The 17950-nt window shown below is 48.7% G+C and overlaps 1 protein-coding gene across 2 annotated transcripts; it reads left to right on the top strand.

Annotated features, from left to right (window-relative positions):
- Positions 1-773: 773 nt before the first annotated feature.
- Positions 774-17635, top strand: SEC13 (SEC13 homolog, nuclear pore and COPII coat complex component). 2 transcript variants are annotated; one of them, XM_081275916.1, is made up of 9 exons: positions 774-886; positions 3621-3665; positions 5780-5895; positions 10530-10681; positions 11250-11383; positions 15370-15503; positions 15655-15778; positions 16196-16342; positions 17210-17635. In XM_081275916.1, exons 1-9 carry the CDS (start codon positions 884-886, stop codon positions 17321-17323), a joined length of 969 nt encoding a protein of 322 aa, XP_081132042.1. In that variant the 5' UTR covers positions 774-883; the 3' UTR covers positions 17324-17635. The 2 variants fall into 2 exon arrangements, with proteins under 2 accessions (XP_081132042.1, XP_081132043.1); XM_081275917.1 differs by lacking the exon at positions 774-886 and adding an exon at positions 927-1266.
- The last annotated feature ends 315 nt before the right edge of the window (positions 17636-17950 follow it).

Genomic DNA, 17950 nt, shown 5'->3' with positions numbered 1-17950 from the left:
CACTGAGCAGGACTTTTAGCCCCAGTTTCTACAGAGGAAACTGAAGGACTATGACTCACTAAGGAAAGCAAGGCTCCCCTGTAAGCTGCTTGCCCCCTAGTACTTGAGTGGGCCCAGGCCTAGACCATGTGTGGCCCAGGCTCTGTCCTGCAGTGCGGAATTCTCCATGTGCTTTTGGAGCGATCCTTGGCTGCCCTCCCTTGGGGAAGCCAGGCATCTAGGAGGAATTGGGGACACCGAGGGTTGGACTCCTGGACTCCAGACACAGGAGCTTGGCTGAGGTCCCTCCACGCCTGGGGGAATCTACCTGATAAGCCAGCCTCACAGATCGCAGGCTTTCCGTTTGCAAGGGGAAATTTGGAGTCTCTAAAAGTCACAGGTCCTGGGGCTCAGGGACGGCAGGGCGGTCCTTAGGAGGGATCAAAAATGAAGAGCTAAGACCAGTCCAATCAACCCCCACAAAATTAATCATCTTCCAATATTCATCAAAAAGCCGGTCATACCCAGAACCGCCGAGGGGCCGGTGAAGCTGCCATTATTAATGCTTTCACTTCTAGGTCTCAGGAAAAGGGACGGCTAGGTCAGGATAGCTAACTCCCTAGAGCTTCCGAGTCCAACCGCCCTCCGCCCGGGTCGCCTAGGCAACCAGAACCCCGCCCCGTGGATCTCCCGCCTTCCGCCAGGATAAAGAGGAGGAGCCACAGAAGGGCGGGGCGCGGCCTGTGGAAGACGCCGGGCCTCCGCGCAAGCCGAGCGTGTTGCTACCCGGAGGCTTCAGAGCGACGGGCCGTTAGTCCTGCCGACACGGCGCCGGAAGTGAGACGTCCGGACGCGACGCCTCAGGCTGCCACGTCCGAGACCGGGAGTCGCTCTCGCAGCAGCTATGGTGAGTCGCTCTCGCCTCAGCTCAGCTGGGGTCGCGGAGCAGGGTGCGGACCACACGAAGGCTTTGGCCACGCTGAGGCTCAAAGCCCGGGCTGGGGCCGTTCAGCTCCCCCTCACTACTTGGAGGTTTGGGTGCTCTGTCCGCGTCCTTGTGGACCTTTCCGAGCGAGAGACCCGGACGAGGCCGCGGCACCTCCCGGGGCTCTGCGGGCCGCGCCGCTGCCCTGCCTCCTTCTTATCCCCGTCCTCTTCCTTCCGCCATTGAAAACCCCAAACGCCATATCGAGGCCTTAGAAACCCCAGGTGTTGCTCGTAATCTCCGCCCGCCGAGCCTCGTGAAGGTGTCGTCACCCTGCAGACGAGAAAACCTTTCGCTGAGAGGTAAAGCCTCTTGCAGAGCTAGCTGGTCAGGGGCAGAGCTGAGTTCTCGAACCTTCCTAACCGTTCCATTCTGCCGCCTACCACCTCTAACAGCTCAATTGTGGCCAGTTGAGCACAGCGTCCCCAGGTATGAGGGGCGGTTCGGGAAAGACCAACTGAATGAGGCCGCCGTTGTTTAAATTTTCTGTGGTGTCTACCGCTTACTGTTCAGTTCAATGAGCATGAATGAACTAATGAATGGAAGTCTCCAGACTGAGTTTGGTACCCTGTGGTAAATGCATGCTCTTAGGAAAGTGGATATGCCCGAGCTGCAGGTTTGAGGGAGCCTTCGTGAACCCAGGAATGAGAGCCCTGGGATTAGTTGTTGTTGTGCAGGGAGCTACTCTGCTGCTCTTTTGGCTTCTGGTTCTTAGGCTTAATAAAGTTGGAAGCACTTATTCTCAGTGTTCACCTCATTCTAAATTACTTGTGATTCTGAAAAGATGAATTGGTTTTGAGTGCTGCTTCTTACTGTTTAACAGTGATAATAACAGATTATTATATTAATTATATTATATTCAGGTTATTATTATCCCTTATCCGCCAGGATAAAGAGGAGGAGATATTGATGAGGTGATATTGCATTCTGCTTGGGAGAACAAAAACACACTTGTTTACAAGCATGGTTCGCCAATCTTGGCTGGTGGATGAAGGTGGTTAGAAATGAATGCTGCTTCTAAAGTCCATTAATAATCCAGTAGGAGACTATCTGTCAGCAAACTTTCTTCCTGACTCACTCTCAGCCATTGGATTTAGGGAATTCGGCGCAACAACTATTTTATGTTCTCAGTGGACCAGAATCTAGTGGATTGTGGACTGTGGCTGGGAGTTGGTAGATTAGGGGATGACTCTTTCCCCAGCTCTGCGACTTTGACAGGTGTTTCTTCTTCTCTGGGCTTCTTCAGTGCCTTAGTGTGTCAGGTGACTGTAATTGACTCTGCACTTGGTACCTCCCAGGGCACATGTGAAAGCACTTTGTATCCTGACAGTTCAACGCACAGGAGACTCCTTTTCCTTTCTTGCATTTGAGGACCCTGGGAGCCCACTTTTGCAGGTGTTAGAATTTTATGAGAGAACTGAAGCTTATTCAGCATGCGCCTCTGACCTGCTTTGCTACCATCCTCTCCCGTGATGCATCTTTCTGAAAAGTGAAGTCAGATTTTATACTTGCAGGGTTTGTGCTAGAAAGTGTGAACTGGGTGAAATAGTTAAGAAATGTCAGTACCAGCCAGTCGTGGTGGCACGTGCTTATAATCCTAGCAATTGGGGAGGCCAAGACAGGATGACAAATTCAAGGCTAGTCTGGGCAACTTAGTCCTTGTCTCAAAATAAATAAAATAAATAAAAGGGTTAGGGGTATGGCTCAGTGGTAAAACATCCCTGGGTTCAATCCCTAGTATCAAAACAAAAAGGAAAGAAATGTGAGTTCCAAACTGAAATCTTTTCAAGTCTCCTTTTCTATCCAGTGAATTAAGAGAATAATGGTTGAGCAAAGAAAAAGTAGTCAATATTTGTTCATGTATTCATTCAGCAAATAGTAACCGAGTTCCTTGTGTTTGCAATAGATGATTTGAAGGGTTTCAAAACTGCATGTGACTAAGTGCAGGGTTCCAGGGAGCTCCCCTTCTAGTGGGGAGAAAAAACAGCACAAAGTGTTGTAGGTGTGCGGGGCTATTACACAAGAGTCCAGCCAGTCAAGGATTTGAGAATCTTTAATTGGGGTGGGGGTGGGGGGGCTCGTTTGAGCTACATCTCACAGAATGAGGAGGTTGATGCCGTAACACCTGTGTCCCAGCCCTTCAAACTATTGAACCTGGATGCCACTAGGTGTGAGAGTCCATCAGAAGTGGTAGACCAGGGAGCTGACTCAGGAGAAGTTTGAATCAAGTCTCCAAGTCGTAGATGTTAATCGTATTATGCATAAAGTGCCTGGGACCTCAGAGGCTGCCATCCAAGAAGGGAACGTGGACTCTAACTCCCTCCAGGCTCCACCTCGCCTTCAGAGGCAGACCTTGTCATTCCGCAGTTCACATCGACCTCTCTCAGACCTCTGGGTCTTTGCTTGTTTATCCCTGTGCTTAGACAGAAATCACCCACCCCTCGCCATCTGGCCAATTGCTCCTTCTCATCTAGGTCCAGTCCATGTCTATAGCTATCCCCTAGGACTCCTATAATGTTAAAAGATTTATCTTACCATGTAAACTTCTCAAAGACAACTACCTCTTGCAGTCAAGAACTTAAAAAAAAAGTGGACTTAATGAGGAGATATTGCATTCTGCTGTCAGTTAATTTACCAGCACCATCTTTGATTCCAGGTATCAGTAATCAACACCGTAGATACGTCCCATGAGGATATGATTGTGAGTATTTAATCCTCCCTCTGGGGCTTTGGGCATGGGCATTTCTGTGGGAGGGACAAAGCATGGATTTTTCATTCCCCTTTCTATTGATCATTTTTATGAACCCAGGTGAGGCTGTACAGTGGTTGCTAGTCAGGCTGTAGCCTCAGGGGGGCATGGTTATTCTCCCAGCAGTGTCAGCAGTGTCATCTGAGTTAGCAGGACTATGATAGTCTGACCTCCCTGCTGAGGGGTGCTTAGGAGCAGTTTGTCACTCAGAGCCCTTGGTCTTTGGCCAACACAGTAACTTGCTGTGGGTTGGAGGCCAAGTGGGTGTGAGGCTTGACTGTTGTCTTCCCAGTCTTCCTCCTGCTGTCACTTCTTGGTCCCTCTGCAAAGGGGCTTAAATGAGGAGAGAAGGAAGATGATGTAGAAAGCCAGCCAGCAGTCACAGTGAAAGCCCAAGCTGCTTCGTGTAGGGCCACGGAGTACAGGTAATTTTTGAGCAGGACACAGGCTTAAACAGTGTTTCATGCTGGGTTACCACCCTCAGCCTGGCCACTCAATAGCTGCTTTCAGGTTTCTGAGAATTGGCCTAATGGCAGAGTTAATCTGTTTCTGGTTTAGTCACAAGCAGTCCAGCTGTGAGACCATACCTCCTTGGATACAGCGTGGTACTATGGGCAGGAAGAATCCAGTGTGAGGCTCTATTGCTAGTGTCTTAACTTTTGTAAGCCTCATGGGAAGAATAGTGGCTATGCTACCTACTTGCATGAGTTTAGGAAGCAGGTGAGGCAAAATCATAATTATGGACATTTGCTTACCAAACATCAGACACCATACTAAGTACTTTTCATTCATATCTCCTTCAGACTGCCTTACAAATGTTGAAGCAGAGAGCAATTATTAGACCGTTTTTAAATATGGAAATTAAAGCTGAAGGTTGCACAGCAGATAAGGAGCTAGGATTTGAATCTCTTTGGTATTATGCCTTGCTTCCTCTCACAGTGTGGTAGCACCAGCTGGAGAAGAACCTGGGGAATGCACCTGCACTGCCTGCCCCCCAGAAAGCCAGACCCAACACAGCAGAGGAGGGGGGCTGATTTCCAAAGAGGAGTCAGTTTTCCATGGGTGGGGCAATGAGAAAGGAGGGCCGAGGCAGACACACGGAATGCTTCCTTTCACAGGGCACGCTTTCTCATGGTGACCACAGGGGTGACAGCTAATCACTTCTGAAACCTTCCAGGCGGGACAGCTAGGGAATAGCATCCTTGGAATAGGGAGAGCCTGCAAGCAGAAGGGCCAGGGTAGAGGGCAGTAGGCACAGTGCCTCAGAGGAATTATCACCCAGAGAGAAGGGGCTGTGGGCAGGAGCCAGCCCAGCTCTGGGTGGTCAGGCAGCATTGGGAATCTGGTTCATGAGTGGCACAGCCAGTGACACCTGAGGTGTTGTTTCCGTTGGGTGGGAGTCAGAGTTACTAGGCACAACAGTATGGAAAAGGGCCTCTGGGTGGAGTCAGGAACCCAAATATCTTGAGTGGGACCCTGTGTGCAGTCCCGAGGACCTGTCTGGGACCTATTTTCAAGTGTTAGCCTTGGGTTCTGGGGCTGAGCTGGACCTCGGTGTACCTTTCCCAATACACCATGGAGCCTGAGAGAAAGGAGAAAGGGGGGCTGGGCCAGCTTTGGTTTCCCCATCTTCACCCAACAGAACAGGATTAAAGAGACCTTCCTGAGAGTGTGTAAAGGGTATGTAAAACCAGCTGAGTATGGTTTGTTTTGTCCCTTTTGGAAAGACATCACTTAACAGAGAGTATCTCCTTGCCTAGTGATGACAATTCTTTGGGATCAAATTAGTTTTGGGTGACTGGATGCAGTGGTGCACACCTGTAATCCCAGGGACTTGGGAGGCTGAGGCAGGAGAATCACAAATTCAGAGCAGCTTCATCAGCTTAGCAAGACCCTGTCTTAAGAAGGGCTGGAGAGGTGGCTCAGTGGTAAAGTGCCCCTGGGTTCAATTCCCAATACCAAAAAGTGAGTTCCGAGTAGATTAGTCCAAACTAGTCTCTGTCTGGTGACTGCCCTCACCCCGCCTGCCCAGCCTGCAGGCTTCCTAAGCTGTCCTCCCTTTGCAGCATGATGCCCAGATGGACTACTATGGCACCCGCCTGGCAACCTGTTCCTCAGACAGGTCCGTCAAAATCTTCGATGTGCGCAACGGGGGACAGATCCTCATCGCCGACCTCAGGGGGTAAGTGTGGGCAAGCCCAGAGAAGGTTTGCCAGAATCATGTGACACCTCAGGCCCTGCCTTGAGCCTGAGGAAAGGATGGAGCCAGGATTCAGAGCAACCCCAAAGTGTATTTAGCAAAGATGGCTGGGTCCCAGCACCCAAGTTGACCTCAGCATATGCCCCTAGGGGGGATGCAGCTAAGGGCACAGGTGGATCTGGCTGTGAATCCCGGATCTGCACCCACACTCCTACTAGAGGACCTGGGGCAAGTGAGGCAGTTTACCTCTTGAATCCTTATCTACATACCCTCAAGATGGCCTCATCCTGCTTCCTTCCCAAGGAGCATGTGTTACACAGCCAGCCCCCAGTTCATCTTCAGTGTGAGCAGGTACTGATACATTTAAACAGTGGGTGTGGGGTCTCGTGCTTGTGATCCCAGCAACTTGGAAGGCTGAGGCACGAGGATGACAAGTTTGAGGGCAGCCTCAGCAACTGAGCAAGATCCTGTCTCTCAAAAAAATAAAAAAGGCCGGGGATGTGACTCACTACTGAAGTGCCCCTGGGTTCAATCCCTGGCCCAAAAAAAGAATGTGGAAAAAAAAAAATAGTGGTAAACGATGCCATTTTATATGGTTTAGCCTATGTGATCTCAAGAGCTTTACTATAAGAATAAACTTTTTAATCTGTTGTTCTGTTTGCCAATGGCAGGTGTTGATTGGATATGTTTGATTTCCCCTTCTCCCTACTGAGATCCTGAATCACTTTTATGCTCACCCCCAAGTTCCCTGCCTTTCACAGAGTTGTGGGTTTTAACCTGAGATCCACAAGGTGCTGTGGGAAGAACACAAGGTTTGGGGAACTGGAGCAAGGGGGAAAAGAATCACCTTTATTTTTCGTGACTCTGATATTTCACACTTCCTTCAATTTTGGAGGTGCAGCAGAAACCACAGTAGTGTTTGTAGTACCTGTCACTTTGGCACCAATGGATGTCACAGGTATTTTCATTTTACATTGCAGTTGTAGCTCTTACAATACCGTGACTTTGCATCACAGTGGTTATTAGACGTGCCACTAGAGTCAGTCACGCCATCAGTTGTTGATTTCAGTGTCTGGGTTCCTATTTCAAGATCAGGGGGTCGGCGTGGTCAGCTTGCTTCTGTCTTTTTTGTGCCCTCTTCTGAGCATCCCTGACCTTGCTAGATTGCCCAGGAGCAGAGCCCTGACAGAGGTGCCAGGATGTATTGAGCTGCGTTAAAGCAGACTAAGTCACCCATTTGGGGAAATGAGACTGAAAGTCACCCTCCACCTGGGTGTTGAGGACAAGTGACTGAGGAGCCAGCTGCCAGAGTCCTGTGCAGGAGCTGAGCTCCCCGCAGGTTTTCCTTGTGCTCAAATGATGTGAAAGACACCGCCAAACATGTGCTTCCGTCAGAACTCTGCCCGTTGCTGGGACTCAAGTCCGTTCAATGCCATCAGCAGCTCCTTCGCAGGTGTTGGGAACATAGTGTTGAACATCCAGCCAGGGGGCAGTGGTTGCTGCTCTAGGGCAGAGAAGTAACCAAGGGCATCTCCTGGCATTGAGCGGGTTTGGTTTGGTGGTCTCCCCCCCCCCCCCCCAACCTATGATGATTTGATCAAATCAATCACCAGTACCTCCAGTTTCTCTCCCTAATTCACTTTTTCTATCCTAAAGGGCTCCTTCCTTTTTCTACCCCACCCTAGGGTGGGGTACAGGGGATTGAACCTGGGGGCACTTGATCACTGAGCCACACCCCCAGCCCTATTTTTTGTTTTATTTAGAGACAGGGTCTCGCTGAGTTGCTTAGTGCCTTGCTGTTGATGAGGCTGGCTTTGAACTTGTGGTCCTCCTGCCTCAGCCTCCCGAGCCACTGGTCCCCCTTCTATTTTCATGAAATCTTTTTTCCCTGTTTTTCTTTCCACCTTTCACATAATTGAGAAAACATGACTGTTGATTTTCTGAGTCTGGTATATTTCAATTAACATATGCTTACCAGTTTCATCCATTTTCCTGAAAATTACATAATTTTTTTCTTTAGGCCAAATAAAACTTCATTGTGTGTACATATACCACATTTAAAAAATATTTTTTATTTTTTAGTTATAGTTGGACATAATACCTTTATTTCACTTATTTATTTTTATGTGGTGTTGAGGATCAAACCCAGGGCCTTGTGCGTGCAAGGCGAGCGCTTTACCACTGAGCCCCAGCCCCTATACTACATTTTTTTAATCCATTCGTCTGTTGACTGACACCTAGGCTGGTTCTCATGGTTTGGCTCTTATGAGTTGTGCTGCTGTGAACATGGGTGTGCATGTGTCATTAAGAAATCTGACTTTAATTACTTCAGAGAAATACCAAGGGGGTGGTAGAGATGAGTCTGGCGGAATAAGACATCTCGACATTCCAAGTCTTATGTAAACCTTGAGGTGCAGGTCAGTGATGTTCCTATTAAATTATGGCATTAGAGCCAGTAGACATATGCTGCTGCTTCCCTGCCTTGGCCAGACAATATTGGGGTGTATTCCCCGTGTTTCTGCAAAGGTTCCCAGCAGTTGATACTCCCAAATCCACATTGTAGGAATCAGCTCAAAAATATAACAGTGGATTGATTTCCCCTTTCACCATTTTTTTTTCTTCCTAGTTATAGGATTGTTTTCCAAAACAAATTGCCTACACACACCCCTTTTCTAAGGTCTGCTCTCTAGAGGAACTTGAACCCAAGATACTGGCATCACAAGTAGCTGTAGAAAGCAAACTCACAGGGTGAGATTCTGAAATGGTGGCCATGAGGATTGCACAGTGTGTGGGGTCGTGGGTGACACACTGCTGCCATTCAGGAGCACCTCATGTCTTGTCATTGTCTTAACAGTGCTCTTAGGGACTCGCAGCACACTTTTAACACTGTCTCATTTAAATTTCAGAGTTAAAGTCTGTGTCTTTTTTTTTTTTTAATTATTATACATGACAGTAGAATGCACTGTGATGCATCATACGTAAATGGAGCATAATGTCTCACTCTTCTGGTCATACATGATGTAGAATCACACTAGTCATGTAGTTATATATGTACGTAGGGTAATAATGTCTGAGATTCTTTCTACTCTCCTCCCTACCCCCTCTCTTCCCTTCACTTTGTCTATTCTAAAATACCTCTATTCTTTCCTAGCCACCCCCCCCGCCTTATTGAGTTAGCATCTGCATATCAGAAAACATTCAGCCTTTGGTTTTGGTGGGGGGGATTAGCTAATTTCACTCAGTATGATATTCTCCAGCTCCATCCTTTTACCGGCAAATGCCATAATTTCATTCTTCCTTAAGGCTGAGTAGGATTGCATTATGTATATGTACCACATTTTCTTTATCCATTCATCTGTTGAAGGGTACCCAGGATGGTTCCATAGTTTAGCTGTTGTGAATTGAGCTGCTATAAACATTGATGTGGCTGTGACACTGTAGTATGCCGATTTTAAGTCCTTTAGGTATAAACCAAAGAGTGGGATAACTGGATCAAATGGTGGTTCCATTCCAGGTTTTCTGAGGAATCTCCAAACCACTTTCCATAATGGTTGCGACAATTTGCAGTCCCAACCAGCAATGTGTGAGTGTACCTTTTCCCCCCACATCCTTTTTTTTCTTTTTGTACCAAGCATTTTTCTAAGCTTTGTGAGTTATCACATTTAACCCTTGTGACCACCTTGTGAAAGAAATCTTATTGATAGGTCCATTTTTAAATAAAGAAACAAAGTCAAGGGGCTGTGGCTGTGGCTCTGTGGTAGAGCACTTGCCTGGCAGGTGTGAGGCCCTGGGTTCGATCCTCAGCACCACATAAAAATAAATAAATAAGATAAAGGTATTGTGTCCATCTACAACTAAAAAACAAATCCAAAAAAAAAAAAAAAAAAGCCACAGGGAGATCTGACCCTGGCCCGAAGTCCAGAGCTGGGGAGTGGGTTTGCAGGGGCCTGAGTACCTGCAGGCTGCCCGCTGTGTGCTAAGCATGCAGCCCTCCCTGACCACAGGAGCAGCCCCCGTGCCAGGCCTGCTGCAGCCTATGCAGATGATGCCTGTCAGCAGGTGAATGGACAGATGAGGAGAGAAGGGAAGGACGTGCCTTTTGAACAGATGAAAAATATCAAAGTAAAACACACAGAAGCTGAGTGTGGAGAGTGGATTGTGACTCCGTCTACAGGTGCTGATCACCTGTGGGTGTAGACAACAGTGGACAAGGGCACTGCTGGCCGCAGTCAGAGCAAGGTTTCTCCTGGCTGCCACAGGGAGGCTGCTGGAGTCCTGTCTGTCAAAAGACTGTGACCTCAAGGTGCTCAACCTCTCAGGACATTAGGGTCTTCACTGTCTAGTAAGTGTCCCTGTGGCAGTGGCATTCTGTACTGTCCCTTTTTGAAATTTTTTTTAATATTTATTTTTTAGTTGTAGGTGGACACAATATCTCTGTGGTGCTGAGGATCGAACTCCGGGCCTCACACGTGCTAGGCAAGCGCTCTACCGCTCAGCCCCAGCCCCCCTTTTGGAATTCTTGGGCAGATTTTATTTAGTTCTGTCCAGAATAGAGCCTGGCAGAGCCCTGGGTTCCCCTGACTCCCCCTGAGCAGCTCCAACCCTTCCCCTTGCAGGCATGAGGGTCCTGTGTGGCAGGTGGCCTGGGCCCACCCCATGTATGGCAATATCCTGGCCTCCTGCTCCTACGACCGGAAAGTCATTATCTGGAAAGAGGAAAACGGCACCTGGGAGAAGACCCATGAGCACTCGGGACACGACTCTTCCGGTACATGGGGCTGGTGGGCAGTCAACCCCTGGGTGAAGAGGGACTCTGTCCTTCCTGAAGCCCTAGCTGCCTAGTTGTAGTGGGGCTTATCTGTCCCCTGGGATTGGTTGGCCTTCTGCTAGTCCCTCACTCCCACCCTAGCTGTGGGTATCTCGGGTTGATGCCCCTTACAGGTTGGGATAAGGCCCCAAATCCAAAGCCGGTCCAGAGCAAAATGAGAAGCGTAAGCACAACACAGTGAATTTTCCTTAAGGTTTATTCATTTAAGTACCAGCCTTTATTCTCAGGTGGTTTTCCTTCTACTCTTTTGAAGACCAACGATGAAATGATAACGATAGTAGATAATTGTGTCTTTGACAAAATCACGACTGCCCGCAGTGATCCCTACAATTATTTCAGAAACGTAGTAAAGCCATAGATCTGGGAAACTGACGGTCTGCGGCTCCGCGCCTGCTCACTGCCCCTACCCTCCTTCCCCCCTACCCTCCTTCCCCCCTACCCTCCTTCCCCCCTACCCTCCTTCCCCCCTACCCTCCTTCCCCCCTACCCTCCTTCCCCCCCTCTGCAGTGAACTCTGTGTGCTGGGCCCCCCATGACTACGGCCTGATCCTGGCCTGTGGGAGCTCGGATGGGGCCATCTCCCTGCTGACCTACACCGGGGAAGGCCAGTGGGAAGTGAAGAAGATCAACAACGCTCACACCGTAAGTCCAGCCCCTGCCTTCATGCAGAGGGTAGTGCTGTGTGTGGCCTCGGGGGTGGTGAGTTGTGGGCCAGGAGGGCTGCTGGTCACATGCTTGAGCCTCCTGTTCTGAAGCCCGAGCAGCTGCACAGCCTCTTCTGCCCAGGGCAGGGTTAGCACTGGCTCCTCCTGGTAAGCCCCCCGGTGGGGAAGGCTGGGGCAGCAGCAGCAGCCCACCCCCACCTGTTGCCTTAGCTGTGGACGGCTTGGTCAACACGCCCTGCAACAGCCACTGGGACCCCTAGAGTTGAGGTGGCTATAGAAAGCATCACAGTGTCTGATTTCCATGTGATCCTGGGCATTGGACCTTAAGTTTGAAACTGTCCAGAAAACAGTGTGGACAGTGGGGGACACACCTATGGAGCCCCTGCCTTGTGCCTTGTTCTCACAAACTCATGAATGAAAGGAGGAACTAACAATTGTGAGATTCTCAGGGCTCACCCATGTCACAGCATGTCTTGCATGTTCCTTTCTATGGCCAGTCATGCTCCACTGTGGCTGTGCATGTCATGTTTGGCCATCCCCCAGCTGATGGGCACCTTCAGCTGTCAAGACCAGATGCTACTGTGAATGTTCAGGGACAGGTTTCTGCATCAACGGGTGGGTTTCCCCTGGGTGCACCGAGGTGAATTTGCTGAGCCATGTTGTCATGCTGTGTTCCCACCAGCAGCACGAGGTACTCCTCCTCCACATCCTCACCAACAGCCATCTCTGTGGTCAGTGCTGTCCTGGTGGGTGTGAGGTAGTGGTTGCTGTGGTTTGTATTTTCATTTTGCTCATCAAAATGGGCATCTTTGCTGTGGTTCTAGCCATTTCAATGTCGTCTTTAGAGAAATGCCTGGGAGGGTCTTGTACTCTCTTGAAACACAGTGGGAAAGACTAAAGAACTGCAATTCCTGTCACAAGGGGAGACTGCTGGGGTGAAATCAGAATTGAGCCAGTTAGGGACACAGAAGGATAGAAGAGGTTAGACCAACATTGGGAAGAAACAGGGTCAGGAACTGCTGTGAGCCACCACTTGCTGACCTTCATCACTACACTAATCTCATAAATAAAGCAGAAAACTAGGCTGGGAGTAGGTTAGTGGTTGGTGCTGCCTGCCATGCTCAAGGCCTGGAGTTCCATCCCCAGCACCACAGACACACCAAGAAAAATTACACAAATAACATCCCTACAAGGAGAGCACACTGCAAAGACATGCCCACATAAAGAATCAAACTGTAACCACTGTTGCAAATCAAGCTAAGAGATATGTATATAAATCAGGAGAGCCTAGCCTGGTGGCACATGCCTGTAATCCCAGAAGCTCAGGAAGCTAAAGCAAGAGGATTGTGAGTTAGAAGCCAGCCTCGGCAACTTAGTGAGACCCTGACTCAAAAAGTAGCCACTTCAATGTTTATAACAGCTCAATTCACAAAAGCTAGGCTATGGAAACCAACCTAGGTACCCTCCAACAGATGAATGGATGAAGAAAATGTGGGGTGGGTGGGGGGGTGTGTGTGTGCGCGCCCGCCCGCCCAGGGGTATTCCCAAAGAATCAGGTAGGACAGGCACACCTGGCCACCCTTCCCAGATCATTCATTTTATATATGTGTACATACACACACACACTCACAGGAATATTACTCAGCCATAAAGATTAAATTATGGCATTGGCTGGTAAATGGATGGAACTGGAGACCGTCATGCTAAGTGAAATAAGCCAATCCCAAGAAACAAAAGGCAGAATGTTTTCTCTGATATGTGGGTGCTAACACATGATAAGGGGGCAGGGGAGGGAAAAGCAGAAGTTCATTGGATAAGAAGGAGGGCAGATGGGAATAGGAAAGTAGCAGTAAAATGCATCAGACATAAGTTTCCTATGTTCTTATATGAATACACAACCAGCGAAACTCGTACAACCACAAGAAAGGGAAGTTATGTGTATGTATAATAGGTGAAAATACACTCTATCATGTAAAAAAGAACACCAACACACACACACACACACACACACACACTCACTCACTCACTCTCTCTCTACACATACCACCAAAAAATAAAAAGGGCTGGGAATGTGGCTCATTGATTAAGCAACCCTGGGTTTAATCCCTGGTACCAAAAAAAAAAAAAAAAAAAAAAAAGCACAAGTCAAAATTAGAGAAACTCAAAAATGAAGAAACAGAACTCAGGAAAGAATGGGAAATAAAAAACATGAAATTAGAAGTACAGGAGCAAGCTTTTCATAGAGGCAAATGGGATATATACCAATAAGTCTCTGAAGAAAACGAAATACTAAAAAGATTCAAGAAAACCTTTAAAGGATTTGAAACTTGATTGAGATCTAATTCTGTATTTAAGAACATCACCCCACGCCAGGCACGATGGCACATACCTGTAATCCCAGGGGCTAGGGAGGCTAGAGGATTGAGAGTTCAAAGCCAGCCTCAGCAACTTGGGTCCTGTCTCAAAGTATAAAGATGGCTGGGGATTTGGATCAGTGCCCCTGGGTTCAATACCTGGTACCAAAAAAAAAACCATCAACCCAGAGTCACCAAGAAAGACATAATTTGTAAAATTATTGGACTTTAAACAAAAAAGGTGGACAAAACCAAGTTAGATTATCTCAGATTCATGCATAAGAAAAAGGAGTTCAGGACTGGGGGTGCTGCTCAGTGTGCCTAATATATTCACAAGGCCCTGGGTTTATCTGAGCACCAGAGAAGGCCACATAGTTAAAGTATCCAAGCCAGGCGTGGTGGCACATGCCTGTAATCACAGGAGCTCACAAGGCTGAGGCAGGAAGATCACAAGTTCAAAGCCAGTCTCAAAAAATAAAATGGGCTGGGGATATGGTTCAGTGTTTAAGCACCTCTGGATTCAACTCCTGGTACCAAAAACATAAAATATTCAAGGGAGTTGGGTACAAGGACACACCCATAATCCCAGCTACTGATAGGCTAAGGCAAGAGGATCACAAGTTGGAAGCCGGGTGGGGGTAGTAGAGCACCCCTAGACTCCCTCCCGAGTGGTGGGGATGAACAGCGTGAGGGAGAATGGGGAAAAAACATTCACAAAGTCTCTTTAAATGTCTTTAGTAACCATGTTGGCAGTAGAAAGTTTTGTGTGAAAGGAGACAAAACCACATGTAATTCTGGGGCCGTGAGCATCTCTAGAACCCAGATTATAATTTTGAAATAGTTTCTCAAACCAGAGGGATCCCAGGTCGGAGGCAGGAAATGTACAGGGAAAGCCTAGAACGTCGTACCTGTAGAGAAATGATCAGAGCTGTGTTGGACACAGTAACGTTGGGTCAGAGGAGCCAAGCTGAGCACAGACCGAGGGGGACAAGAATACAGTGAGTTGGGTCTGGCGGCATATGCCTGTAATCCCAGCTGAGGCAGGAGGAGTTCAGAGCCAGCCTGAGAAACTTAGCCAGGCCCTTGGCAACTCGGTGAGACACTCTCAAAAAAAAAACTTTAAAGGTGAGGAGCGTGGTGGTGACTCTAGTTTGTTCAACAGGAAAAAAATGAGGAGGAAAAAAAATCAGCAGCACTGTACTAATTAGATGGATTAATGTAGTGAGCACATGGGGAGGAGGAAAAGCTGAGGGGGCCGTGGTTAGGAGGGGACAAAGTGACGGGCTTCTTAGTTAGGGGGTGGTCGTTTCTTCACCGGGTTTCCAGACTGCTTCAGAATTCATTAGGCCAAGTGCTTATGTGTGTGGTTTTAATAGACCCCAGTGTGCTCTCCTTTCCCATATTTGGAAAAGGTGACCTTTAAGTCCCTAATAGTACATGTGCGTAGACGCAGTTAGGCTTCCTTGAGGGAGAATTGTCAGGGCCTAATTCTTCTCTCATGGGCCATGGTGTCTAGTTCTGGAGACGTGACCACCAGCCTCAGGTGTGTACAGAGGTGTTTTGCTCCAGAGCACAAGGGCGAGCTCGTCACCTGGGTCCCTCTTTACAGATTGGCTGCAATGCAGTCAGCTGGGCCCCTGCCGTGGTCCCCGGAAGCCTCATAGACCAGCCATCAGGACAGAAGCCCAGTTACATCAAGAAGTTTGCATCTGGGGGCTGTGACAACCTCATCAAGCTATGGAAGTGAGTGCTTCCCCCAGATCCCACCACCCAAACCAGAACATTCTTTGGAATAACCCCACCCCCTTTTCTAAAGGTCACCGCACTTATAGCAGTGGCAGGTGGGATGGGGAGGAAGGTGGCACAGCTGCATGTTCCTGTGCTGTTCCCACAGGGAGGACGACGACGGCCAGTGGAAAGAAGAGCAGAAGCTGGAGGCGCACAGCGACTGGGTTCGCGATGTTGCCTGGGCCCCCTCCATTGGCCTGCCCACCAGCACCATCGCCAGCTGCTCCCAGGTCAGCCCAGACCCATTGGGCGCCTAGCGGGAGTTGCCCCTGTAAAAGGACACAGGCCCGGTGGCTTGCCGCAGATAGACCATTACAGTGGAATGGGCACCTCACAGTTCAGGGCTGCTTTCTCCTCTTGGCCTTTCCGGAGGTGCCCAAGGAAGGAATGACGTAGGACAGGCACATCTGGCCACCCGGTACCCAAGAATGTTTTTAGAGTGAAAAGGTATTGTCCAGGAAAATTTTCAGTTTCTGGTGGACACAACTTTATGTGTCCCCTGCATGCCAGATGAGTGTGCTAACGCTTGAACCCCCATCCCCACTATTCCCTTAACTCGCTTGAGGGAGCACTAGCCTAAGTTCCGCAGGGTAGACAGCGTCAAAGCAGTGTAAGGAGACAGTCCTGACTGAAGCCTCTTTTCCCAGGATGGCCGGGTGTTCATTTGGACCTGTGATGATGCCTCAGGCAATATGTGGTCACCTAAGTTACTGCATAAGTTCAACGATGTGGTGTGGCATGTGAGCTGGTCCATCACCGCCAACATCCTGGCCGTCTCTGGTGGAGACAATAAGGTAGGTGCACTCCATAGTTGGGGGCTGTGGGGGTCTCCAGTTTGCCCATGGAGACCAGCCAGCCTTGGTGAGGCACTTAGTAACTGAGAACCTATCTCAAAACAAGGCTAGGGATTCATTTCCCCACTACAAAAAAAGAGCGATGACTTGTAAGGGGGTCACACAGCAGTACAAACCACTCTCATAGTTTGTCTACACTAGGGTACTTTAATAAGCCTGAGACCTTCATGTCACACTTCCCTCTTGTGAGCCAGAGTGGCAAGGGCTGGCATGACAGCCCTCCCTGTAGGATGATTAGGAATGTCAGTGACCCCTAATCTTTTTGTGTGTGTGCAGGAGGGAAGGGGTAAAGTATACCATGTCTTTAGCCACACAATAACCTGGGTCAGAAACTGCCCCCTTTAAAGCTGACTGAGCATAGTGCCCACGTGTTGCTAGACAGTGGTGACCCTCTCTCTGCAGGCAGCTGAGGTCCTACAAAGAAATATCAGGCCCGCCCTCCCCGTGAGGCCCAGACTTGTGTGTGGTAACTTTTACATGGCACAGATGCTGGACTTTGAGGCTTCCTACAAAGGACCCAGTGTTAGTCTCTCCCCCCAAGACGATCTCCAAAGGAGGCGTTCTTTGAGATTTTTTTACTCTGGAGAGACAGATCTTGCCTGCTCTCGGCTATTTCCTCAATGTAGAAGTGGCACACTAATTTAAAACTCGCGACCAGTTTTAAGAACTTAACCTCCAAGTTGAAGTCAGGTTGTGAAACCATAACCAGCTCCCTGGTCTGGGCACATCCTCTCCCTCCAGCTGCATCGGTGTCATTCCTGCTCTTTTACCTCATTTTGATGAGTGACACTCTGTGCTAACCTGTAGGTGACCCTATGGAAGGAGTCCGTGGACGGGCAGTGGGTCTGCATCAGTGATGTGAATAAGGGCCAGGGCTCCGTGTCAGCTTCCGTCACAGAGGGCCAGCAGAATGAGCAGTGACAACACAGATGGGGCCTGGTTCCCCACCTGCCACTCCAGGACTGCCCCTTTCCTGGGACAACTGACCAAGCAAGTGGGAAGAGGAGCACCCAGCTCCACCAGAACAGTCTTCTTAGGAACACTTACAAATGCTACCACAGATCGATCATCTGCCTTAACACGATTCCATGAGGTTTGTAATTTACTGCCCGGCTCAAAGCATTTATGTCCTGAAGAAATTACAAATGACTTGAAATACTTTTGGCCATTTTTATGTACCTTTGGGTTTGGGCATTATTTGGGGGGAAGTTGTTCCCAAACTAAATAAAATCATATTGCTTATAATTCTTCATTTTCCTAACGAGGCAAAAGCTCAACCTGCCTCACGCGGTGTGAGGACTCTGCCCTGAAGGTTGATGCAGATGGGTAGACCAGAAGGGCCATGACCTGCTAAGTGGTAGGGGTGATGTGAATGTGGTCAGGCAAACATGGACCCCTATTCCCTTGACTGCATCCTTCCCTTATTTTTCAGCAATTAAATGGAAGAAAGTGGAAGCACTTTGGGTGTAATGACAGTAGAGGCCTTCAGAGAACAGAAACACCCTAACACCTACCTTTATTTAGAGTATTCTAAATATTAACCCCTTA

Source organism: Spermophilus citellus, assembly GCF_964194105.1.
Source record: "Spermophilus citellus genome assembly, chromosome: 19".
In the NCBI taxonomy this organism is placed as follows: Eukaryota; Metazoa; Chordata; class Mammalia; order Rodentia; family Sciuridae; genus Spermophilus; species Spermophilus citellus.
This window is presented reverse-complemented; position numbering and strand designations above follow the sequence as displayed.